Source organism: Sinocyclocheilus grahami, unplaced genomic scaffold (assembly GCF_001515645.1).
Source record: "Sinocyclocheilus grahami isolate Dianchi unplaced genomic scaffold, SAMN03320097.WGS_v1.1 scaffold1093.1, whole genome shotgun sequence".
In the NCBI taxonomy this organism is placed as follows: Eukaryota; Metazoa; Chordata; class Actinopteri; order Cypriniformes; family Cyprinidae; genus Sinocyclocheilus; species Sinocyclocheilus grahami.
Window position 1 is genome coordinate 177,123 of NW_015506272.1, and position 26,480 is coordinate 203,602.

General features: G+C 37.4%; 2 protein-coding genes across 2 annotated transcripts in view; both read right to left on the reverse strand.

Annotated features, from left to right (window-relative positions):
* Positions 1 to 33: 33 nt before the first annotated feature.
* On the reverse strand, positions 34 to 9,889 carry LOC107566701 (electron transfer flavoprotein-ubiquinone oxidoreductase, mitochondrial-like). The gene is made up of 13 exons (XM_016252228.1): positions 9,686 to 9,889; positions 8,951 to 9,097; positions 7,835 to 8,064; positions 7,505 to 7,586; positions 6,723 to 6,841; positions 5,942 to 6,019; positions 5,477 to 5,623; positions 5,126 to 5,266; positions 2,854 to 2,997; positions 2,602 to 2,770; positions 2,294 to 2,476; positions 750 to 971; positions 34 to 583 (listed from the first exon to the last, which is right to left on the reverse strand). The coding sequence occupies exons 1-13, from the start codon at positions 9,714 to 9,716 to the stop codon at positions 420 to 422; spliced, it is 1,857 nt and encodes a 618-aa protein (XP_016107714.1). The 5' UTR covers positions 9,717 to 9,889; the 3' UTR covers positions 34 to 419.
* Positions 9,890 to 16,200: 6,311 nt separating this feature from the next.
* Positions 16,201 to 26,480, reverse strand: part of LOC107566695 (relaxin receptor 1-like) — a 43,707-nt gene continuing 33,427 nt past the window's right edge. The window contains exons 14-17 of the mRNA XM_016252214.1: positions 21,911 to 22,140; positions 19,512 to 19,922; positions 18,110 to 18,328; positions 16,201 to 16,878 (exon numbers count right to left, since the gene is read on the reverse strand). Coding sequence (XP_016107700.1) covers positions 16,577 to 16,878; positions 18,110 to 18,328; positions 19,512 to 19,922; positions 21,911 to 22,140 — 1,162 coding nt within the window. The 3' untranslated portion in view covers positions 16,201 to 16,576. The remainder of the gene's footprint in view (positions 16,879 to 18,109; positions 18,329 to 19,511; positions 19,923 to 21,910; positions 22,141 to 26,480) is intronic.

Sequence of the window (26,480 nt, forward strand, 5' to 3'; positions counted from 1 at the left end):
TTTGTAGTTCTATAAAACATACCAACAGAATGGGATAATTAATTTATTTCTACCAGTTACAGTTACCAACTTTGACAATATATACAAAACTGTCAGTTTACAGTTAACCGCATCATGGAGAGCTAAAACGTCCACTGGTTGTTAATCCAACATGATCCTTTGTCTTTTGACATTCGTTTGATGGACGTTACATATAAAATTATTTCAAATGTTACAATTTGATCAAACCTGAAATATGCAAAGCCACTTTATGTAATTACACTTCAAGCTCATATCACACAGGATATAAGGACTTTCTGCTCCTTAGGCATATCAGAAGGACTCTCAAGTCTTTAAAAGCTTTAGCCCTGAAAGTTAAGTAAAACGATTCTGAACTTGTGCGATGTGCCCAATAATAAAAACGATATGTAATACAGAAATCACATGCCGTTGTAGGCTGGTCCTCCACTGCCCTCGGGCACAACCCAGTTGATGTTCTGGCTGGGGTCTTTGATATCACAGGTCTTACAGTGGACGCAGTTCTGTGCATTGATCTGTAATCTCATGCCATCACTCGTCTCGAGAGGAACATACTCGTATACACCTGTGGGACAGCAGGGACAAAATGTCTAAACACTGGCAGCTTGTTCACCAGATGTTTTCATCAGCCTCAGCATGTCAAGCTTGTTGATCTGGTATTATCAGGTGCAACTAAAAGGTTGAGTCTCTATTCCTAAATGCAGCAGAAACACAGAGCATTAGTTACATACCAGCAGGACAGAACCTCTGCTCTGGGCCGTCGTAAATCGCAAGGTTGTGGGCCACGGGAACACTGTCATCTTTCAGCGTCAGATGGGGCGGCTGGTCATGCTCATGATTGGTCCCGCTCAATGCTACAGATGACAACAGATCAAAGCTGATCTTCCCATCGGGCTTCGGATACTCGATGGGTGTACAGTCCTTAGCCGGCTTCAGCTGAGCAGAGTCTAGACCTACAGTAAATTTGTTTGTTTACCATTAGCAATAAAATACAAATGAATTGTAACAGATAGCAGACGCCCACTGCTGTAGTGAACTGAGTAGTAGCCTTGCATAGCAACATGTCTGACTATTAGCATGCAGTCTGGCCCAAACCGAAGCTAATTCTGTGCAAGAACTGCCTGCTCAGGCAGGAAGGGGCCCTCTGACTAACCACAGTTAGTTCATTACATTTAGGAGCATTTGACCCTGAAATGAGAATACAGAATACATACCTCTGAAATGAATACAGAAATGAGAACAAAGAAGAATATACAATTGTGCTCAAGTATATTTTGTTTACTTACTACTTGCTGTTAAATAGTAATTAGAAAGTTTAAAATGCCTTGGACAAAGTAAGGTTTTGGACAATATCGGAACATTTATTTTTCAACAAAAGTGATTTTGGATTGATAGAACTATGGACAAACTATGAAGAATCATCAAGAAATAACAGTAGCCCCTCACTGCAGAACACAAGATCCAGGGGGTATGGTTGGATCCAAATCTAGGGGGTGGAGATTGGTAGGTTTAGGGGTGGAGATGGGTGGCTTTAGGGATCAGGGGGTGGAGACGGATAGGTTTAGGTATATGTAAGGTTGGAGGAGTTGGATCTGGATCCAACAACGCCCCCTGGATCTTGTGTTCTGCAGTGAGGACCATCTCGAAAATAAGGATTTATGCTAATATAGTCTAAAAACCCATGTTTCCTTGGGCATTTCAAATCTTTTGGAAGGTAATGACTACAGTTATTTTTACACTCATTCACGTAGCATTTGGCAGTATCTATTTTATTTCAAAGTTCTGATTCCATATACTTCTAGTTCTTTCTCAGGATTGATAAACGTAATTGTAAGTAGTACATTTTAACAAGGCCTTTTTCCCAGCAGATAAAAACTTGTATTCCCCCCAAAAAAAAAAATTTGAAACTGATTTCACCCAGCATTTTCCATCTATAGAAGCATCAGAAAAGTATAAAATTCACTCATTAATGGACATTAATATGACATTAGCGGAACTCTTCAAAGTATGCCCGTTTCCTGTGCTCAATATATATATACAGTATATATATATATATATATATATATATATATATATATATATATATATATATATATCATCAGATATATATATATATATATATATATATATATACCATCAGTTATATAAAGCAAATACAAATACACTGCACTGACTTTATAGCTCAGAGTTTGCATCTACTTGCAATGTTTGATTTAAATTAAAAACTTTTGTTATAAACAAGCAAACATTTCATAGCGTGTTTCTTTGTTCTTACCATTATGCTTTAGAGTCCACGGTTCTTTTCCTCTCAAAATCCAGTAGAATATCCCAGTGTACACCATCCCTCCGTAGAGACCAAAATAGCTATGGAAAGATGGTCTGATGTTCCTTACAGAATACAACTCCTTCCAGATCCAGGATTTTTTAAAAGCTTCTTCATATTCAGGAATATAAAGACCTAATGGAAGAACACAAAAACATTCCCCGTTTAGGATACCTGGACACCTTTAATATCCTTAGACTACGTTTATTACCCTGTGAGTTACACCTCAGCTAATTTGCAAAGATGTCTGGGTTGGCTACCTGCTGTTTCTGACTGCAGATTCTCATCTGTGATTTTGCTGAAGGCACTCTCGGCCGCCAGCATGCCACTCTTCATGGCTGTGTGTGTGCCTTTGATCTTGGGCACGTTCATGAAGCCTGGACTGCACCCTATCAGCATGCCACCTGGGAACGTCACTTTAGGAATCGACTGGAGGGGAGATCACAATTGAGAGAAGGTCATCAAGAGAAAACAGAAGCAAATATACTGAGAATTTCAAATTGCTGACATGCCTGGGAACCTCCTTCGTTGAGGGCTCTGGCTCCGTATGCTATCCTGTTGCCACCCTCCAGGGTTGACATTACAGAGGGGTGATGCTTCCAACGCTGGAATTCCCTGAACGGGCTCAGATAGGGATTAGTGTAGTCCAAACCTACCTGAGGAGACATACACACACACACACATCTGCAGTTCAGCATAATAGGAGAACTGCACTGACTGTTTGCAAAGCTCCACACTCCTTGCTTACTGTTGCCTGCTAAGATGAGCTGAGAAGGACTATAATACCATACTAAAATACCATACTGATCAAAAGGCTGAGGTTGGGAACATTTTTTCATGTTTGTCAGTCTCTTATGCTGACCAAAAATACAGTAATAATTGTGAAATATTATTACAATTTAAAAAAAGCAGATTTTCAACTCAATACATTTTAAAATGTAATGTATTCCTATGATGGCAAAGCTGAATTTTCAGCAGCCATTACCCCAGCCTTCAGTGTCACATGATCCTTTAGAAATCATTCTAATATTGCTGTTTTGGTGCTTAAGAAAATTTTTATTATTATCAATGTTGAAAACATTACTTAATATTTTTGTGGAAACCTTGAGACCTTTTTTTAGGATTCTTTGATGAATATAAAATTATTTAAAATAGAAGTCTTTTGTAACACTATAATTGTCTTACTGCCATCTTTGCTGAATAAAAGTATTACTTCCTTAAAAATAAAAAAATAAAATCTTACTGACCCCAGACTTCTGAACAGTAGTGTATTCTCACACTGTGTATCTCAAAACTGCAATGCCTCTGCTAACAGCTCAGCAAGCAAATGAAATGTATTTTAGGGACAAACAATTCAGAGCAATCATGAGATTTGATTTAGTTCTGTCAATCAAACGCTGCACTGTATTTCCAGAAAACTGTGTCCAATCAGACTGAGTACCATCCTGGGCCATGACGACATTGGATAATAGCCCGTCATCACTGCCGAACTCCTCAAGACGTCTGGAATTGAAGCTATTTTCTATGAATCACAAGCATTCCGTGAAATGCCTCTTTAAAAAGTGATTGGAAAAAAATGAGGAGACATACACACACACACACATCTGCAGTTCAGCATAATAGGAGAACTGCACTGACTGTTTGCAAAGCTCCACACTCCTTGCTGACTGTTGCCTGCTAAGATGAGCTGAGAAGGACTATAATACCATACTAAAATACCATACTGATCAAAAGGCTGAGGTTGGGAACATTTTTTCATGTTTGTCAGTCTCTTATGCTGACCAAAAATACAGTAATAATTGTGAAATATTATTACAATTTAAAAAAAGCAGATTTTCAACTCAATACATTTTAAAATGTAATGTATTCCTATGATGGCAAAGCTGAATTTTCAGCAGCCATTACCCCAGCCTTCAGTGTCACATGATCCTTTAGAAATCATTCTAATATTGCTGTTTTGGTGCTTAAGAAAATTTTTATTATTATCAATGTTGAAAACATTACTTAATATTTTTGTGGAAACCTTGAGACCTTTTTTTAGGATTCTTTGATGAATATAAAATTATTTAAAATAGAAGTCTTTTGTAACACTATAATTGTCTTACTGCCATCTTTGCTGAATAAAAGTATTACTTCCTTAAAAATAAAAAAATAAAATCTTACTGACCCCAGACTTCTGAACAGTAGTGTATTCTCACACTGTGTATCTCAAAACTGCAATGCCTCTGCTAACAGCTCAGCAAGCAAATGAAATGTATTTTAGGGACAAACAATTCAGAGCAATCATGAGATTTGATTTAGTTCTGTCAATCAAACGCTGCACTGTATTTCCAGAAAACTGTGTCCAATCAGACTGAGTACCATCCTGGGCCATGACGACATTGGATAATAGCCCGTCATCACTGCCGAACTCCTCAAGACGTCTGGAATTGAAGCTATTTTCTATGAATCACAAGCATTCCGTGAAATGCCTCTTTAAAAAGTGATTGGAAAAAAATGCCATTTTGATATGCTACATTATCAGTAGGATGAGCGAATGTCCTCATGACAGACCCTGACCAGGAACAACTTCAAAAGTTGAAAGCCTTTTCACACTCGTTTCAGCTCATGAAGGAACATGATGAACGAGGCCAATAATATCTATATAGATCAAAGCATCCTGACAAAGACATCAATACAGAACATTCTGCTTTAAGATTAAGGCTTCAAGGAGGACTTTTGCAAATCCAATGAAACACTTCAATCAGAGTTTGACCCAGAAGGTTCAGGAAAGAGATGACTTACAACAAATCCCACGGCTACCAATGGTTCTCCCTCATTGAGGTGGTACAGGAAGGAGCCTCCGTACGTGTTCCTGTTTAGAGGCCAGCCAACTGAGTGCTCTGCCCGTCCTGGGCGCCACTTCTTCTCATCAATGACCCAAAGCTAGAAAAAAGCAGTGTTTTGTTTTGTATTCATCAGTTCATAAAAAAATTGCATCAAGCTTTTAAAAGAAAGCAATGACTCCAAACGTGAAAATGAACTAGCTGATTTCACTTCAAATGTTGTCATTGAAAGGGAAACAGTGACATCAAACTGAACATAGAAATATTTATGTAAGTTTAAAGCATCATCAAAGCAAGAGGGGTTTTGTACCTCTTTGAGACCGATAGCATACGTCTGCGGTTCACAGTTCTCCCTGAGATTGAACTGCTTGTAGAGTTGCTTGGCCAAGTGTCCGTGACAGCCTTCACCAAACAAAGTGACCTTAGCGTGGAGCTCCATGCCTCTCTCAAACACATCCTGGAGGAGTTCAACGGAGCGTGAAATGTGGTGGTAATAGCACACGAATATGCCATCTGCATAGCAGAATCACTTTACCCACAGTTAGCCTTTTATTTTTTCTCACTGCAATTTTTAGTTGTAGCTCACAAACTCTAACAAAATGTAGTTCACATTTGGCCTTGATGTGAACATTCAGCAGACTGCTTTAGACTAATAATTATTCTCATATAAAAATAAAATGTTTTTTTTAAATCACATAAAAGGTGTGTTTTAAATGTTCTATGTGTATTTAGGGTATTTGCATATTCTGCACTGGAAGGTATATTGACATAAAACCTTTGGAGAGCCATCTTTAGCAATGCCAACATCATTGGTTGCAATTCCCTTCACACTGCCATCCTCATGAAACAACACCTGTGTAAAAAAAAAGAGAGAGAGAGAGAGAGAGAGAGAAAGGAAAAAGACAGGTTGACGAGTTTGTCAACTGTAATGTGACAAGTGTAATGTGACTAACTTTTTATCTTGTAATTGTGACTCTAACAATAGGAATTCATGTGATGTCATAACTGAAAATTCGCAAAATTACAACATCTCTCATCATGTGACTTTTTTTACTTTTATCTACAGCATCTTGGAGAATGCATTATGCTTTTCTCTGCCTATTAACCAATTATCTTTCTTTATTCCATGATTTTTCAGTTGTTTTTAAATTACTGAATATATTTTTTAAATAATTTAATAGAGAATGCACTCATAGTGTCAAGGCGATCGAAGAGGAACTACACAAATGTTTACATCACATACATTTTTATGACTTTTTAAAATTGTATACATTTCCATGACATTTGTGATTAACAATTTTAAAATTCCCTGATATTTTGCTTACTACCCTGCTTACTATAGAAACAGCAATCCTGAAGTTAAATAAATTCCAGGTTATAGTGCGCTGATCGTATTGAGGGGTTTTGAACCTACAACCTTTCGGTTACCAATCCAGAGCTTTAATAAGTACAGCACATCCCTCACAATACAAACTACAAGTATAGAAAGGGTCTAATTAAAATAAAAAATAATTGCATAATTTTTGCATACATTCACATAAGGAAGGCATTCTGACCTCAGCTGCTGCGTAGCCTGGATACAGCTCCACTCCCAGCTCCTCCGCCTGCTCCCCAAGCCAGCGTACAAAATGCCCCAGACGAACTAGGTAGTTTCCATGGTTATTCATTGGAAGTCCTGTGTTCACAAATTGCATTTAATTGCATCCATGTAAGTGAACCAGTCTTAAAAATCTTTAAAAGTTTGTATAGTGAAAGATTATGTGCACTTCAAAATGCATTTACATTTTGACTGTGCCTCAGATGCAATCAACTGAAAACTCAGTTTACAAAGTTGTGACCCAAATGGCCCATATAATTAGCCCATTAGGTCAATGTATCATGAGTTTTCCATGGGAGAGGTCGTATCAGGTCATCATGAGGTTACACTATCATTGGCTCTCCATGGGGCGTTATTGTATTGTTTGTAGCACATTTGTTACCAGGTATAAAGGTCTGGTCTCACAGACAGTACCTTGGGTTAGGATTGTTTGAAGGATGACATGCTAACTTCACTGCTGAAGAACTGCTACACTGCTACCTTCAATAAATTCTTCTCCCCACAAGAACTTTGGTCAAGCATACTTATTTTACGTATTAGAGAAATCTAGTACATTGGCGAGTCACCCAAACTACTGCTCAGCTAAATACAGCAAAATCTAACAATAGGTTACAAAACCATTCAGGACACTGTGACACAAGTAGACCATTTATTTTATTTATTTGTTTACATTATGTAACTCTCATTGTGTGACGTTCTATAACTCTCTAAAATGGGCCTTATGCAATAGCAATAACCTACCTGGTAATATTGGAACAGGAATGCGGTATTTTTCTGTCAAAATGGAAAACTTGTCCTCTGTAACTGGAGTGTTCAGTGGAGCCTGTTAGACATGAATCAAAATCAGTGTCATGGCCATCAATGGTCCATGTGTCCACACAATCAGAAAATGCTTATCAATAACATGACAGTAAATCAGAATGGCAACATATTTCCCATATTTTTTACAGCTATTTTTATTTAACTTTTTTTTTTTTTTGCATTTAAAATAGGAATATAGTATTTACAATAGTCTGTGCTGTGTTAACAGATCCTAAGTGGGGTACAGTGTGCATGTGTGTTTGTTTGTACCCCTCTCTCCTTCCAGTCTGGAATAAGCTCACTGAGTGCAGAGGGCTCTAGACAGGCTCCAGATAAAGTGTGAGCTCCAAGCTGAGACGCCTTCTCCACCACACAAACCCGCAGCTCTTTCTCATGCTGGTTGGCCAGCTGCTTCAGCCGGATGGCTGCTGACAGGCCGGCTGGACCTCCACCAACAATGACAACGTCTGCCTCATCAGCGAAGCGCTCCATTTCCACCCCTGAACATATGAAAACAGACCATCACAGTATCAATCCCAATCATCTGACCCTCTTTTTGATACAAAAATCACCCAGTGCCATTAAATGCTAAATCTAATTGTGGGTTTTGTCTAAAAATACAATGATAATCAGAAGACAAGATTAATAAAAATGTCAACTATGCATATTAAATATAAATGAGAGGCAAATCACCAGCAAGCTAATGATTTTCAGTGACAGGCTATATTCAGTCAGGCTATCTTTCAGATCAGCAAAGTCTTAAAAAGCAAATGTTTTACAGTACAATGTTCAGGCACAAGTTTATAATATTATTTTTTTTAAAACATCTACAATACAATACAATATGTATTTATAAAGCACACTTAAAAACAATCAAGGTTGACCTAAGTGCTGTCAAAAAAGAAAACTACAAGAAATTCAGAAATCAAACTACAAGAAGTGAAAAAACACACACACACTCACACACAACAATAGTAAAAAATGATCAAACCAGAGGTCAAAGGAACACTGAAGGAAATAGAGGGAGTTAATCTGATATTGAGAGGTATGGTATATAATATCATAAATCATTACACACACACACACACATATATATATATATATCATATGTGTGTCATTTATAATATTTACGATATAATACATACATAATATTATAAACAATATATAAAATAGTTATAATATCATGCCACTTATCACATACACATGGATAATTATTTATATACTATACACACAAATACACACACACTCATTCTCTTGTAAATTACCAGGTTTTGCTGTAAATAAAACCCAGAATCTGAAATTGACTGACTCCTATCCAATCAAAATGTGTTCGCTCTCATCCTAAAGAGGATAAAGTGATGAGGAAACATGTAGCACAGAACTGACCTTCCCATCGTGGGTCCTTATTTCTGGTGTACACTGTGTAATGTGTGGTAATTCGTGGCACAGTGGAGGAGGAACTCCGTGTGGAGTACACCTGAGGAGCGACATGCTCCGCTTGAACTGCCTTCAGTGCACCTACACACCTCCGTGCTGCAAAAACACAAATAAAAGGCAAAACAATTAGATCACAGACAAGACCATTCTCATACAGTTAAATACAAACTTCATATCGGATTAACAAACAGTATTGTATAACAAACACACTGTGTATACATAGTGCCTATTGTGCATGTAAGTATATCAATAAAGTTAATCTAAACTAAATGGATCAACTTATATAACAGGATAAGATGTTACAAAATCCGCCCTTAAGTAACAGGCCAACTAAGGTCTTATCTAAAAGAATCAGTAATTGTTTGCTTACAAAAATCAGCTTCATGTTTATATTTAATGCAGAAACGCGTTCTTAAAGTGTTCATTTCTCAGACACAAGGACATTCTGACCGATATTCGAGTGACCTTTACCCTACTTTCCCTGTGACTGAACAGCTGCAGGATTCTGTGAGCTAGCTAGACGGATAAACCTACAGTTAAACACATGATTCTTGCCATGTCCCGTGTAAACATGGTTAATAACAACTTAATAGGACAGTATATGTGCTCTCAGGCTTGTAGAATCAAAGGTTTACAACGTTTGGTTAGCGCTCTGGCTACAAGTCAGTGAAAGTGTGACAGTACCTTGGAGGGAATATCTACAGGCTGGAAACATCTATGAGCTGAATGTGCGGCCGTGACTCTGGTCAAGTGCTTCCCGTGGTTTTCCAGGTTGAGTGTGGACAAACAAATACCACACTCCGGTTTACTCTGTTACAAAAGTGTCATAACAAACTCAGCGCGTCTGCTGCGCAGCTCAGAATGACGTCACAAAACCGCGCCGGAATAAAAAAAAAAAAAAAAACGTGCGAATGACTGCTGAGCTGATCATAAACTCATATGGATAAGAGTGTATCTGTCAATTAATTTAGCTGTCAGGAAAACATTTACTTTCGGCTGTAGAGGACGCTCTGCAATCTGGGATACACAAACAGGCAATTACTAAAATAAATGTAAAGAATAATAATAGTAAAAAAATAATAGTGATGATGATAAACATTTACATTTATGCAAAAGTGACTTACAAAAGAGGAGTGAAGAAATGTGTGAAAGAGCCTGAATGCAGAATTTATTATTTTTTTGACTGATTGATTGATTGAGAGCGAGTGAGTGTGTGTGTGGGTGTATTGGTTAATAGTGTGGGGTGATTTTGTACTTGTGGAAAAAGTCTCAGCAGTTCAGGTGGAGGTTGGCAGCTCATTCCACCAGAGAGGAACAGAGGGTGAAGGTTTTGGAGAATGACTTTTTCATGTCATGTGTTATATCTTTCAAAAATAAAGCAAATAACACATTTTTCCCTTTGTTAAAACAGGTAAATCTTCAAATTGAGGAAAAAGCCAATAATGCAAATCTTCCCAAAAGGTACAGGCACATTTACAATCATAAAAAAGATGTTCTGTAGTTTCAATTTGATCCACACAAAAGAACAGTTGTTAACATCAAGACCAAATCGACATCTTTAAAATTTAGATTTTTGTTCTTTAAATGTTATCTTCATATTAAAAGATGACATTTTTATTTGAAGAAAAAGGATGCAAATCCTTTACAGAGACTTTCCGGATTACAATATTGGGTAAATTTAGGTTAGCAAGAGAAACTCCATTCACCAAAAGCTGAGAAAGACAAGGTGTAGTGCTGTCAAACGATTAAATATAAGTAATAAAAGTTTCATAATAGTTGTGGGTGTACTGTATTTATAAATACACACACATACAGCACATATTTTGAAAATATACTGTATGTATATATTTATATTATATATAAATATATTTAATATATAAATGTAACATATATTTCTTATATACATGCATGTGTGTGTGTTTGTATATACATACACAGTACACGCACATATACTGTTCAGATGATATTAATCACGATTAATCATTTGACAGCACTAACCAGGTGTAACATTATTTTGAGATAAGTTACAAGACATCTGAATTATAGATTGTGGGATAGCTTTGATGATGTTATCATACTATTTTCTGTCAAATCAATTAAATTTGGAACAAAAAGATTCAAAAGACATAACTCCGGTATTATCTAATATTTTCATCACAGACCATATTACTTTCTCCAAAACTTTAAACATCGAAGAAGCCAGTTTTGGGGACCAGACCACTGCGTATTTGTTTTTGTGTTGTGACTTTATTGATTAATCTTTAATGAGTCGAAAAGAACGGACGTCACACCTCTGTTTATCAATTTGCACTGGCTACCAATAGCTGCTCGCATAACATTCAAAGCATTGATGTTTGCCTACAAAACCACCACTGGCTCTGCACACCTTTACCTAAATTCATTACTTCAGAATTATGTGCCCTCTAGAAGCTTGCGTTCTGCAAGTGAACGTTGCTTTATTGTGCCATCCCAAAGAAGCACAAAATCACTTTTACGGACTTTTACATTAACTGTTCCCTCCTGGTGGAATGACCTGCCCAACTCAATCCGAGCATCTTCAAGAATCGGCTAAAAACACATCTCTTCCATCTTTATTTGACCCTCTAACTCTAGCACTCTCTATTCTAATTCTATTCTTTAAAAGAAAAGAAAAAAACTCGCCCCTTTTAGACTTGCACTCTATTCATTTACTAACTGCTTGTTTTATTTAAAAAAATAAAATAAATAACACTAGCTTCTCTATTCTTTTTGTATTCTATTTGTTTTCTTTTTAATTATCATACAATTAACAAAAGCAAAAAAGGCCTCTAACACTAGCTTGCTCTATTTTTTTCTAATATATCTGTTTTCTTTTTATTTATTATATGATTTAAAAAAAAAAAAAAACCTTGCTACGTGTACTGCATTAAGCTAACTGAGACTTGTTATAGCACTTGCATATCATTGCTCTTTTGTTGATTTTGATTGCTTCCATTGTCCTCATTTGTAAGTCGCTTTGGATAAAAGCATCTGCTAAATGACTAAATGTAAATGTAATGTAAAATTAAGCAGTTGATAATATACACTGGCTGGAATAGTTCAGATTTTTTAAAGTTTCTGAAAGAATGTTCTTGACAGATTTTATAAGTTTCACCCATAATTATGGCAAGTTGTCAGTCAGTGAAGCTCTGTTTCCACTTTATTTAATGTGCAATAGGGTCACCTAATTTGTCTGCCTGTCTCCATGCCGACACAGGCTTCATACATGGTCAAGACATTTCCAGTCCAGGTCAGTAGCAGTGTGTGAGTCTGACTGACCTATTTATAGGCATATTCTCTGTTGCTTTTCTCTCTCTGTTTTAGTGTGCATCTGGTTTGATCTGGTTTGCATTTTCAGTCAGACATGTTTGGGTCTGTCAAACCAGGCCTGTGTCTGAGATGACTTTCTGGACTTAGGGCTTTGCAATGAACCGTAGCTATTTTTTAAGTGTTTGTGAAATTGACTCTTATATTTTTTGCAACGGTCTGTGTTTAGCGTAATTGCTCACTTTACTCTTTTCCACATCGTATAAGAAAATTAAATTCTACATGGTGATAAAACATGATAACCCCTATCATCACAGCATGTATCAGTCCCACAAGATATAAATAATTAGGGAAAAGTTAAAAAAATGATTAATACGGGCGGTGATGTGTGGCTGCTTATGTGGCATTTGTGAGTTTTAATTACTAGAAACGGAACATTGATGATCAGTAAATAGCACAGAATGCATGTAGGAGAAATATATTAACGTATTGAAAACAGAGATATCGTCATATGCATAAGAGCGATTCACATACTTATAACGTCATATGTCTTCACACCTATAGCACAGAACAGTTTCCCACATGTGAATCATTTGGGAACTTCACCTAAATTTAGTCACACAGGTGTGTTTGGTGTGAAGCAATATATCAACAACCTTCTGAAATAGTGAGCTGTGAAAGTATTGCATTCAAACATTTAAAATAACAAAAAAATATTTTTGAAATTTTATTTTTATTTTTTTATCTTTACATTCATAAAATTAAAGGTAATCTCTGAAAATGTCATGTCACAAAAACAGAATTTTCTTGAGGGAAACATGAAAATATCCTCTTCTTTCGGTGAGTTGACCGTGCCTGATAACCTTCCACATGTAAGAGAGGAGCGCTGTGAAAGTGTCACTAATAGTGTTTTATTAATAATTAGTTGACAGCTCTTTATAAATGGGTCCCTAAAGTGGAGTCAACCAACATAAAAGCCTTGCATGCTCAGAGGTCGTTATATCAATTAAATGGTCTTTGTATCTGGGCGAATCTCACAAAAACACGTCAGGTCATATTTCACCCCAAAATAAAAAGTAATATATTCTGATATAATATTGCAAAAAGATGAGCATACACTACCAGTCAAAAGTTTTTGAACAGTAAGATTTGTAATGTTTTTTTAAAGAATTCTCTTCTGCTCATCAAGTCTGCATTTAATTGATCCAAAATACAGCAAAAGCAGTAATATTGTGAATTTTTTTTACTATTTAAAAGAACTGCTTTCTATTTGAATATATATTGAAAATGTTACTTATTCCTGTGATCAAAGCCAAGTTTTAAGCATTATTACTGCAGTCTTCAGTGTCACATGATCCTTCGGAAATCATTCTAATATGCTGATTTGCTGTGAAACACTTTTTTTTCATCAGCATCAGTATTTAAAACAGTCGAGTAAATTTTTTCAGGATCCTTTGATAAATACAAAGATCCAGATATCAGCATTTATCTGAAATAAAAAAGCTTTTGTAACATTATACACTATACTATTCAAAAGCTTGGAGTCAGTATGTTTTCTTTTCTTTATTTATTTAATATTAAAAGTGATGATAAAGACATTTATAATGTTACAAACGATTTCTATTTCAGATAAATGCTGCTCTTCTGAACTTTCTATTCATCAAAGAAATCTGAAAAAAATCAGCTGTTTTCAACATAATAATATAGGCTAAATGTTTTTTGAGCAGCAAATCAGAATATTATTGGAAAAATTCATAAAAATTCAGCTTTGAAATCACAGGAATAAGTTACATTTGAAAATATATTCAAATAGATAAGTTATAAAATAGTACAAATATTTCAAAATTGTACTGTTTTTGCTGTACTTTGGATCAAATAAGCTTGGTGAGCAGAACAGACTTCTTTAAAAAACATTACAAATCTTACTGTTCAAAAACGTTTTAATGGTAGTGTATTTTAAGACCATAAACAGAGCTTTACAACCTTTTTTAATCATTGTAGCATTGTTTGCATGACAATAAAGCAATGTTTTTCTAAATTATAGTTAATAAAACACAAACTTTAAACTTTTTTATAATTTATTAAATAATGTATTATCATTTTGTTTTTATAATTCTCATTCAAAGGTGATACTTGTTAATATATCATTGCTTTGATACTGTATAAATCTGCACAATTAAATGTATTAATTATCATCATGATATACTGTATACTTTACTATTTCAATTACATTTTATTCCAAATTACAGTGCTGTGAAGTTCATTATAGTGATTAAAACTGGGGTAGAAAATGTCATAAAAAAATAACAGTCACAGTGCAAAAATGTTTTAAGTTCATAAATATGGTTTAATTTTCATGAAATAAAATGTTATGAAATTATATATATATATATATATATATATATATATATTCATGAAAATTAAACTTTTTTTTTTTTTGGGGGGTTATAGACTGAATATGCTCATGCTCTGACATGTGCAAGATTCATCCCACTATATCTTTATATATTACTCCCAGATAGAAGATACCATTGTGCGTGCAGGCAGACAGTTTCAGACAAAAACATTCAAATGAAATAAATTATGCATGGGTTTGTATTTGTGTAATAGTGTACACTGAGTTATTTCCATAAAAACTGTACGCTAAATATAGTCCTTCTGATGATTCAAGAATAAAAACAAGGCAACACTGAATGGACATTTTCACTTTGTTCCTCCTGTGGTTCTGAAAGAGAAAGACAATTAAAATGACTGACAGATATCTCTATTTAAAACAACGGCCTTTACCTCCTGCCTTCACACCTTACAGTATAAGGAATGATATTTCTCATGGAAACCGAAGAGCTCCTACATCTGTTAAAACCCCGAATGATGCTTGAACTAGTTTGGCTAGATAAAAATAATTCTATACAATATATATGTACATTTTGTACAAAAAGCAACAGGTATTAACATGCTACACACATTTTCATTTGGACAAGAAACACATCTTAAACACTGAATAGCTGCAGACCAGTACTAACACTGAAAATACAAGATGTCAATCAATACAACAAACAGGGGCAAAAGTCTAATGTGTAACACAGACTGATGGTAAAACACTAAGTAAACACTTTTATTATTTAACCATATCTATATTTTCTCTGTCATTTCAGACCCTGTGGCTGAGTCACTTCTTGTAAACAAACTGATTAAGCCTTTTCAATGGCTTATCAATACAACACAATAGAATGAATTGTGCTGTTATGTCCCTGTTGAAAAGATCAGCTTTGCTGGTCACTAGCATACTGTGTGTTGTCTTTTGGATGCTGGTGCGCTGATGCCCCTACCAGGCTTCTTAAAATGAAGATTCTGTCATCATTTAGTCACTCTCATGTAAATGAACCAGAAGTTTTATCCAAGACACTACCTGCATCCTATTTTGAGCTTAAAGCTTTTGGATTAGTGTTATTTTAGTATCACTGAGATACAAGTATATTTCTAGTATAGTAGTTGAAATTTTAGTAATTTATTTTATTTATTTATTTTGGTATATATATATATATATATATATATATGTATGTATAGTATTAATATTCTGAATTGGCTTTTAATTTGTTAAAATGTTAGTAATTTTATTGAGTTTGTGTCATTTCATTAGTTTTCATTTTTAACATATCTATATAATTTTCATTAATTTTTATTTCAGTTTTAGTTATTTTAGTATATCAAGTTTAGTATACCGAGTTTATCAAAGTCAAAGAAAATGTGAAAATGGACACTAGTTGAAATAAGTTTGTGTTTTTGTTATGTAATTCAGTTAACATTTATCTTATTTCAAGTAACAAAAATGGCTTTCGTTAAGTTAACTATAATAACTCACTGTACAAAAACAGAAGAACATTTTTGAAAATAAAATAATTTTGCATTCTGAGTTTGAAACGACATGAGGCTGGAACGATATGATGACAGACTTGTCATTTTTTGACAATCCTCTTAACCAACAGCTTTCCCTTGGTAAACCACATAGACCAGCACAAATCAGCATAAACCAGCAGGTCTTTTCAGTAGGGCTTGCAAACATCTGGCTCTGTGTCGTTGTTTTTGTGCCATTCTAATATCCTCCCAAACAAACACACACTCATGATGGCAAACAGTCCTTATATGCAGCGCATCATTATTATCCCTGCTCTGAGTGAGGACATGCATGTAAACATCCACAAACATACAAAAAAATGTATGTCCTTTCAGAATCAGTCCATGGCTGTGAGGCATGATGTGATGCTGATGGCAGGACTCCATCAGACCCCCTCATGTCCCGTTTGACCCCTCCACGGGCAGCAACTGGGTGGTGTTAGACATTTCGGACGGATGCGCCAGGTAGTCCGGTGTGCAGAGGGTTTGGCTGTTTTCTTGCAGAGGCCACATTTCTTGCCACGTAAAGGAAGGCAGATGAGCCGGGTGGCTGCTGAGGAGGGGTCTCCGCTGTCTGTAGTTGGACCACACCTGCAGCAGTGTCTCTTTGAAGGGCCGCGTGGTCAGCGTGTACAAGATGGGGTTGAGAGCGCTGTTGATCGGCAGAATGAAGATGACGACCCATGAGCTGATGGTTCCTAAAGAAGGTTCATTCGAGAAGAGTAATGGGGAGAAAATTATGCATTGAGCGTTGATATCCCATGTGATTTTTTGCTGATTGCTTTTCTTTGAAAAATCTTTTTGGACAAGGCAGTCCACTTCTCAACTGCCCCTTAACTATCTCTAGAAATAGCATCATTCAAATAGAGGATGGGAACAAAAACTACAATCTTTCAGTGAAGTGTCCTAGAAAATATAGCTTGGGTTCAGCAATCATAATGAAGGACAGTGTCATTTTCCCAGCCAATGTCGGATATTATGTGGATGGAAAGATCATTCAATGGGTCTCATTCACTGAGCACGAGTAGACATGGATTTGTGTGTGAAATCTGTGTATGAATGTTTTCACAAACAAATCATGATTCAGATCCCAAAAACCTATTCTAAATGTACAAAAATGGGAAATAATTCATGCAATTATTAGAGAAAAGGAGCTAATGTTTTTGAATACACTTTGAAAGCACAGCTCATCCCAAAAATACAATTCTGTCATTGTTTAGACTCAAGTTGTTTAAAACTGGTATGACTTTCTTTCTTTAGTGACACACAAAAGGTGATTTTTTTTAATGAAAAGCTCCATAAAAGTAGCCTACATGACTTGTGCACTATAATCTAGGCCTAGTCTTCTAAAGTCAAGTCAAATTTGTTCAATGTATCAGTTTGCAAAATCTGACTAGATCCAGTAATAGAAGGTAGCTGCTCACTGGAGGGAAAGATCATCAGTAAATGACAACCTTTGGAGTTTCTCATGCAAAGCTGTAAGTCATAACTTCGGACGACTTGGAATATAGTCATAGGAACTGCAGTTTTATGGTGCTTTTGTGCCATTTTTGAAGCTTAAAAGCTCTAGCCCTCATTCATTGCAATTATATGCAAACAAATGATCGGTACATTACTCAAAACGTCTCTTTTTGTGTTCCACTGAAGAAAGAAATGCATACAGTTCTGTAATAACACGAGGGAGAGTACTGACTGTACAGTAGATAATGAGAGAATTTTCCTTAAAGAGAAGTAAAACTTTAGCATGTTCTTCATATTGTATTCACATTTAGACGCCTTTCAACATTTCACTGCTACAGACACTGAAGAAAAAGAGAACGATGAATTACTGTAGCTGATAAAAATGCTGCTTCATACAGCGCAATATCAGACTCATCCTTGAAGAAACCGAAGGCCTTGAAGACTTTAAATGGCCCGTGATGCACTTACCAGGGATTTCGACCTCCATCAGTGAAAGAATCTTGAGTATGAAAATAGGAATCCAGCACAGCGAATCGGTGATGACAATGGAGAAGAAGCGTTTGGCAATGGTCAGCTCTTTCTTAATGTGGTTGCTGTATTTGGTCGTCTGCGTTCCTGTTCTCTGGATATTGTAAAACATGCTTCCATAAGACAATACGATGATGAGGAAGGCCACCAGATTGAGACCTATTTGGAAACAGGATATGTTTTTGACATAATATATAACAGCGAAAAGCATTCATCAGTGTAAAGGATGACCTCAATACAAAACATAAGCACCACAACAGTACACTTTAAACACCTTTCAGGTCAAGAAAGATTAAGTTATTGTTGAGATGATAGGTCTCGCTGGAAACCACCACATTTTTTCAGTGCTCTCTAAATAACGCCAGTGACCTTAGTCCTCTTTTCCAATCTAAACTTAGACCTCTAGCTGTGACCTCTATCACACAAACAAATTAAGCACTCACAGAGAGAACAATTTCTTAACCAGGAACAAAAGAGTCCAAAATAACTCTTACAGCTGTAAGAACAGGAAAACAAGCAAACAAAAGTATACTTTTGAAGGGAGAATTATGATGTCTCAAATGCCTTAAAAAGCTTTAACTGAGTGCAACACAGACCAACCACTTTTTCAGCTGTCTCTGTGCATTTTTCTTCCTATTGATTTTCTCCATAGGGAATCAAAACATACATAAACCAAACCAATCAGCTCTGAGATGAACGGCAACATTACTGAATTCCTAAATTCCTTACTAAAGAAATTCATATAAGATAAAAGGTACATAAAAGAGAGTGTTTTTTTCTTTTCTGTTCTATTCAACTTTCTATTCATCAAACAATCCTGAAAAATGTATAAAAAAAATAAGCAGCATAAGTGTTTTCAACACTGATAATAAAATGTTTCTTGAGCACTAAGTCAGAATATTAGAATGATTTCTGAAAGATCATGCAACACTGAAGACTGGAGTAATGGCTGCTAAAAATTCAGCTTTGCCATCCCAGAAATAAATCCCATTTTAATATATATTTAATAGATTTAACATTTGCAGCCTTGGTGAGCATAAGAATACATTTTTCACATTAATTTTTTATTTTTATTTTCAAAATATTCATATATCAGACTATAACATAAAAGACAACTGGGGGTTTATGAGAACGGTTTTGAAATGTTAAAATGACTCAATAAAAGCATATACCATTACCTCAGAGCTTATGGTAGGTCTGTCATAAATGATTTACACAGAATCATTAAAAATGTATTTATCTATAGAGAAAATGACTGGGATTTTTAAGGCCAGAACCCGACTGTTGTGCGCTATCATCTAATAGAACATCTTTTGAACACAATTAAAGGATTCTCACTTACCCAGAAAGATCACAATGGAGTAGATCTGTGCTCCGAGAGTCTCTGGCTGCTCAGAATGCAAAGGGAAACACACACCATTGGTTCCATAGAAGTTTCTGAAAAGCCCTTTACAGACAAGAGGCAGGAAAGCAATAACAAAGCCCAAGATCCAGATGACCACCAAAATGGTAACAGTGCGTCTGCGGCCGGGGGTCAGGTATCGGAACGGGTAGACGATGCAGATGTATTTCTCCAGGGTGAGGTAGGTGAGGAGCAGAACTGACACCTCGGTTGAGAGCATGGCTAGAGATCCAATCACTTGACAGGGTACACTATCCATCCAGGCCTGAGCATGACGATTATACTCGCCCCGAAACTTCAGGTCATATGCACCTATCATGAAGAGGTAGACACCCATCAGACCGTCTGCACCTGTTTAGCAGAGAAAGAGCTTGTAAGCTGGACAAATGTAGATGAGTTTAGCACATAATTTTTATAAGTTACATGTGATAAATATGTGACAGTTATTTTAAATATAGCTTTAAATAGATAGCACTGTAAAAACAGAACTAAGTTTGAGTTTAGTTGAATGATCTCTTACACTGTATAATTTCTTAAAACTAACCATATTTTCAGCCCTAACTTAAGGTCCTTGCACACCGAGTCTGAAATTTTCGTATGCATTTTTTCGTATTAGTCATCCTTTCCTATCAAAATGCTTGCTACGGATGCGAAAACACAGAAAATTGAACCTGGTCCGAATTTTATTATTACGGACGAAAGTCTCTGAAGCAGTGTTTAAACGTGATTGACACAATATGAGGTCGTATTTATTTTTTAACAGCTCTAACTGCTGTGTTTGTTGGTTCAACGTAATAAATGAAAGTATAGGCCTACTGATTGTACATCAAATTTTTGAGATTTATTACTTTTGAGAGTTATAACTTCCAAAATGTAGAAAACTTTTTAAAAAATTCAAGTTATTTAAGTATTTTTGCTGTACAGTTTGCTTCAACTAAAGCACTATGTATTGATAAAAACTGACAGCAGGCTGAAAATCAAAAAGCCTTTATTACACAACGTTTTACAAATATACAATTTACAGGAACAGCTCAGTAGGGTGTTGTACTGAAGTTTCCCAAGAAAATGTTTTAATAGATCCATTTAATGTAATAGCAAAAAATGATACACATGTGCTATAAAGAACATTTATAGAAGACTGGAGTAACAGCTGCTGAAAATTCAGCTTTGGCATCACAGGAATAAATGTTTTAATATATATCAAAATAAAAAACAGTTGTTTTAAACAGCAATAATAAGGACTTCATTTGGACAACTTTAAAGGCGATTTTCTCAATATTTTGATGTTTTTGCACCCTCAGATTCCAGATTTTCAAATAGTTGTATCTCGGCCAAATATTGTCCTATCCTAACAAACCATACATCAATGGAAAGCTTTCTTTTCATTTATTCGGCATTCAGCTTATGCATAATATAATACCTCACCTATTTTTCATTCTTATTCATAAACAACTCCTTGCTTACCTTATAATTCTTGTTAGTGAGTGAAAAAATTTAAATGTAAATGTAAAAACAAACTGTAAATGTTACCACATCTAAGTGTGACATCTACACTTCAAAGTGGACACTCTAAGCCATTGATTTCCATGTATTCTGAATGAGCTTCCACTCATCTGAATCGCTCCCGGCAGCGCTCTCTGGATCATACAGATGCCCAGTGCACAACTTTGATTTCCTCCTTATTCAGCCCATATCAAAGAACAGAAATCAAAGGACTGCTTTTCATTTCATAGGTTCCTGCTCGCTTTGGGAGCAGGCAAAAGTGTGTACAATATGAATTAGGAAAAGTGTTAAAGAAGCATCATTTTCTGTGTGCAGCGATGGTCAGTTTACAGAAAGCGCACTGTATGGGTAAATTTCACGCGATAAAATGTGAAACATGTGGTGGCACTTCAGTCAAGAGTGAACACCGTCAGGTAAACGTAGGCTTTGAATGCTGTTGGCCAGCTATGAGCTGCCTTTAGGCTATCAGTCTGTTTCTCTAGAAGGCACCATCGACTTGCTGAACTAGGACAGCCTCCATAACGGCAATATAATTTTTTTTCTCATTTTAACGAAAAAGCTTGCATTTCCAGTTAAACGCACACAAAGCATTTTTAAATATATTCACTGACGGCTAAATAATATTTTGAACAATGCTAGAGGTAAAGAAAAAGAAACAACAACAAAGACTGCATTGAAAGTTACATGAGACTAATTATGTGTGAAATTGCTTTTGCCACAAGGAGATGATGAGCAGCACATTGTGATCTTCAACACAGCATATAACGCTCCCGAAATGAATTCTGACACACATAGTAACACTTTAAAATGCCTCTAGATTCAAAATATCATCTTACAGCATAAAGAGATGATGCACATGGCATGGAGCTTGTTTTCAGAGCGAATGTAGGATCGCATGCAGATCACAAAGATGTTGCCGAAGCATGTCGTTGCTGAGACAACCCAGACGAAGACACGCAGCACAATGTTGGCCAAAAGGTCCTCGAAAGAAGAGATGCCATCAGTATTGGGCTTGCAGCTGCGGACGTGAGGCGCATAGCCACAATACTGAAACTTTTTGAAGTAGCTGAAAAGAAGAAAGAAGCACAAAATTATTTTTGTCGTGCCATGATATGTCTAAGGAAACAAATACTGATTAGTTTATGCTTAAAACAAACTATCTATCTGTTACGTATCCGGTCCATGAACTTCCGTCTGCTAGCCATCAGAGGTCACCCTTTCCATTTTAATTGACTCTCGCACTACACACTGTTGCATTTCATCCCGGACTACATATCCCATCATTCATTGCACTGATTGCACACAGCACTGATTGCACACAGCTGTTTCATATCACTCACTCACTATTTAACACTCACTCTGATCCCTTCCCGCCGCCGAGTATTGTTTAGCGCTTATCTTTTGATAGCTACACTACAGAGCCCTCGTTAATTTACCCTGCCTTAGCCTAGTCTTGCCTTGTCTGTTTTCTCGGTTTCTGACCCTTGCCTGGTTTCCTGGATTTATCCCTTTAGTCTTGCCCCTGTTGATTCTGTCCGCCGTTCGTTGACCTTCGCTAGCCCTAGGATTATTCTTGTGTCTTGCCCGCCATATACCTGTTTGCCATTGGTCGACCCTGCCTGTGTTTCTGACCTCTCTGCCTAATAAAGGTTGCACATGGATCCGCATGTCTCACGTCTTGTCAGCCCCGTAACAGAATACTCGGCCACACAAGGATCCAGCAGCTTCTCATATGGACATTGGCCAGGTATGGACACTGCAAGGCTGTTGTTAGCCCTCGAGCAGGGCACCCACTCGCTCGAGGACTACATTCAAGAGTATCTGGACATTGCCTATCACTCTGATTTACCGGACTGTGTTTTGATAGATTTCTTCTGTACTGGCATTAATCAACCGCTAAAATTTAAACTCATTCACGAGGGTCCGCGTTCATCACTGAGTTGTTTTTTGGATTTTGCTTTGTTGACTGTTGGCTCTCTATTCACTGTGGGTATCGCGGAGGAACGCAACCTCACACTGACTCCTGTAATGGCCCCCGCACTAGATTACGTTCATAAAATGGCGGCGACAGATGAGCCTGATCACAAAATGGCGGACACAACAGCGCCCCATCAAGTTACAGTTGATTGTCATAAGTCAAGTCAAGTCACAATTGATCTTCACGAGTCAAGTCAAGTCACCGCTGATCTTCACGAGTCAAGTCATGTCACCATTGATCTCCCTGAGTTCAGTCAAGTCACAACTGATCTCCCTGAGTCGAGTCTAGTCACAGTTGATCGTCATGAGTCAAATCGAGTCACAGTTTATTATCATGTTCTGAACTATTTCCCCTGTTTGTAGCACTTCCCACAATGGGGATCGCTTTATGGTGCATCTGGGCTGCGTACTCCACCGCCGATTTGCTAGAGGCAGCAGCACCGGCTACAACATCTCCAGAGGGGGCGGCTTACGCTGCAGAACCTCCCGAGGTAGCGGTGTCCGCTGCTGTGCTCCCAGAGGCCATGGTACCCACTGCAGTCTCTTCAGAGGTGGCGGCGCATGCTGCAGAACCTCCCGAAACGGCGGTGCTCACTTCAGCTCCTTGCGTGGTGGTGGCGCCCAGGAATGCACTGTCAGCCTGTCCTGTTCCGGCCAAGGAGGCCGCCTATGAAGTCTCTGCCTGTTCTGTTCCGGCCAAGGAGGCCATCTATGAACTCTCTGATTGACCTGTTCCGGTGAAGGAGGCCGCCTATGAACTCTCTGCCTGTTCTGTTCCGGCCAAGGCGGCCGCCTATGAACTCTCTGTCTATCCTGTCACGGCTAAGGAGGCCATCTGTGAACCCTCTGCCTGTCCTGTCACAGCCTGAGAGGCCGTTTGCAAACTTCCTGTTCATCCTGTCACAGCTATAGAAACCGTTTGCAAACTCCCTGCTCGTTCTGTCACGGCTATAGAGGCAGTTTGCGAACTCCCTGCTCGTCCTGTCACGGCTATGGAGGCCGTCTGTGAATTCTTTGCGTGCTTTGTGTCGGCCAAGGAGGTCGTTTGTGAACTTTTGTCTTGTCCCGACCCAGCCAAGGAGGCTGCCTCTGAACACTCAGCCTTGTCTATCAACCCCAATGTTCTGTCTGTGTTGTCCGTCTCTGCTCTTTCGTTATTACAGTCTCCACCATGGTCTCCTGATCGGTGTGGTTCACCGGGGGGGTTCCCTGTTCCTTCTGCTCCACCGTGGTGGTCTGTCTGGCTCTGGTGGTCCTCTGCTCCGCCGTGGGGGTCCTCTGCTCCGCCGTGGTGGTTCTCTGCCCCACCGTGTTGGTCTACTGTCTGGCTCTGGTGGTTCTCTGCTCCACCGTGGTGGTCCTCTGCTCCACCGTGGTGGTCTTCTGCCCCGCCGTGGTGGTCTGTCTGGCTCTGGTGGTTCTCTGCTCCACCTGTACTGCCGGCTTCGCCCTGCCTCTCTACTCCGCTGGTTCTGCTTCAGTTCCTGGTCTCTCCACTTCCAGATGGACCTGGCCCTCCATCCCTCCCCCTGTTCCGCCTCCACTCCACTCCACCGCCCTCCGGAATCGTAAAGTGTTTTGGAGCGTCTGGAAGCCGCTCCTTGGGGGGGGCTCTGTTACATATCCGGTCCATGAACTTCAGTCTGCTAGCCATCAGAGGTCACCCTTTCCATTTTCATTGACTCTCGCACTACACACTGTTGCATATCATCCCGGACTACATATCCCATCATTCATTGCACTGATTGCACACAGCACTGATTGCACACAGCTGTTTCACTGATTGCACACAGCTGTTTCATATCACTCACTCACTATTTAACACTCACTCTGATCCCTTCCCGCCGCCGAGTATTGTTTAGCGCTTATCTTTTGATAGCTACACTACAGACCCCTCGTTAATTTACCCTGCCTTAGCCTAGTCTTGCCTTGTCTGTTTTCTCGGTTTCTGATCTTTGCCTGGTTTCCTGGATTTATCCCTTTAGTCTTGCCCCTGTTGATTCTGTCCGCCGTTCGTTGACCTTCGCTAGCCCTAGGATTATTCTTGTGTCTTGCCCGCCATATACCTGTTTGCCATTGGTCGACCCTGCCTGTGTTTCTGACCTCTCTGCCTAATAAAGGTTGCACATGGATCCGCATGTCTCACGTCTTGTCAGCCCCGTAACACTATCTATCTGTCTGTCTGATAAAAAATACAACAATATTTATTAATATTTCCATAAATAATTAAATAAATGGAATAAATAATAATTTCAACAGTAAGAGATAAACTTACAATAAGGTCTCATTTGTTAACATTAACTAATGCATTAACTAACTTGTATTAATAAATGTTGAGATTAATATTAAGATTAATAAATGCTCTACCCTACACAAATAAAGGTTTGTATACATGTTATTTCATTTATAAAGTCTTTAATTTGCTGTAAGTTATATTATTTTACGCAACGCAATATAAGGACGAGATGTCAGTCAGCTGCGTCAGCACAGCAGTCAGTCGTTTTGCATGATAGAAACACCTTTCGACTTGCATAGCATAAATGGATTTTATTCGTTATAGTACCGAGTTTAATTTAATTTGATGTTAAAATATGTTCTTTAATCTCAGCACTGTTTGTTTATGGGCAGGTTATGGAATCAGTCAAGGCATCTTTCAGCTACGAGTGAAACGCGCAGCCGTGGTCTAAAGTTTGCAGTTCCCTCGCGAAAAGCAGCCCTTCACCGGCTCAGATTTCGAATTAGCACTATTTCTGTTAAAAGTAATTACAGAATGGTTGAATACACAAATTAAAATGTTAAATTTTTTTATTTCTAAAATGCTTGTTGAATGAGTTTACAATATTGTATGTAATATTGTAAACTATGCTGTATTCACCCAAATAAATTCAATTGGTCTTGTATTTTGTCCATGTGTTCTTGCTTAATAATAAATGTTCATCTTTTGATTATTGTTGTTCCCTGTGGTAATTCTGTGTGTGATTTTTTTTTCACAGTCAAAAAAAAAGCATACTCTCAGTACAATCCTTCGAGAGGAAACATTGTAAATTACTTGCAAGATTCATCGAGTGTTCTCATTTTTCATAGTGTAAATTATATACTGCAAGATATGCAAAGCAGAAAGACACAATATTGGGTCTTCAAGTATCTGAAAAGATTGAAAAGGGAATTGTAACTCCAATATATTCCAGACAACCTTTTTTTTCATGTTTTCAGGCATGAGAATCACTCCCAATTACTCTACCAGGTCATAGAGGAAAATTATTGCCATGAATAATTAATAGAATACAAAATATTATATTATATTATAATTATAATATAATATTATTATCCAATTTTTGGAATGACAACTAAAGAGTTTGTCTTTATCTTTTTTTAATGAGGATTTTCCAGAGTGAAAACATTACAAAATGTCCACATTTGGTTTGCTGT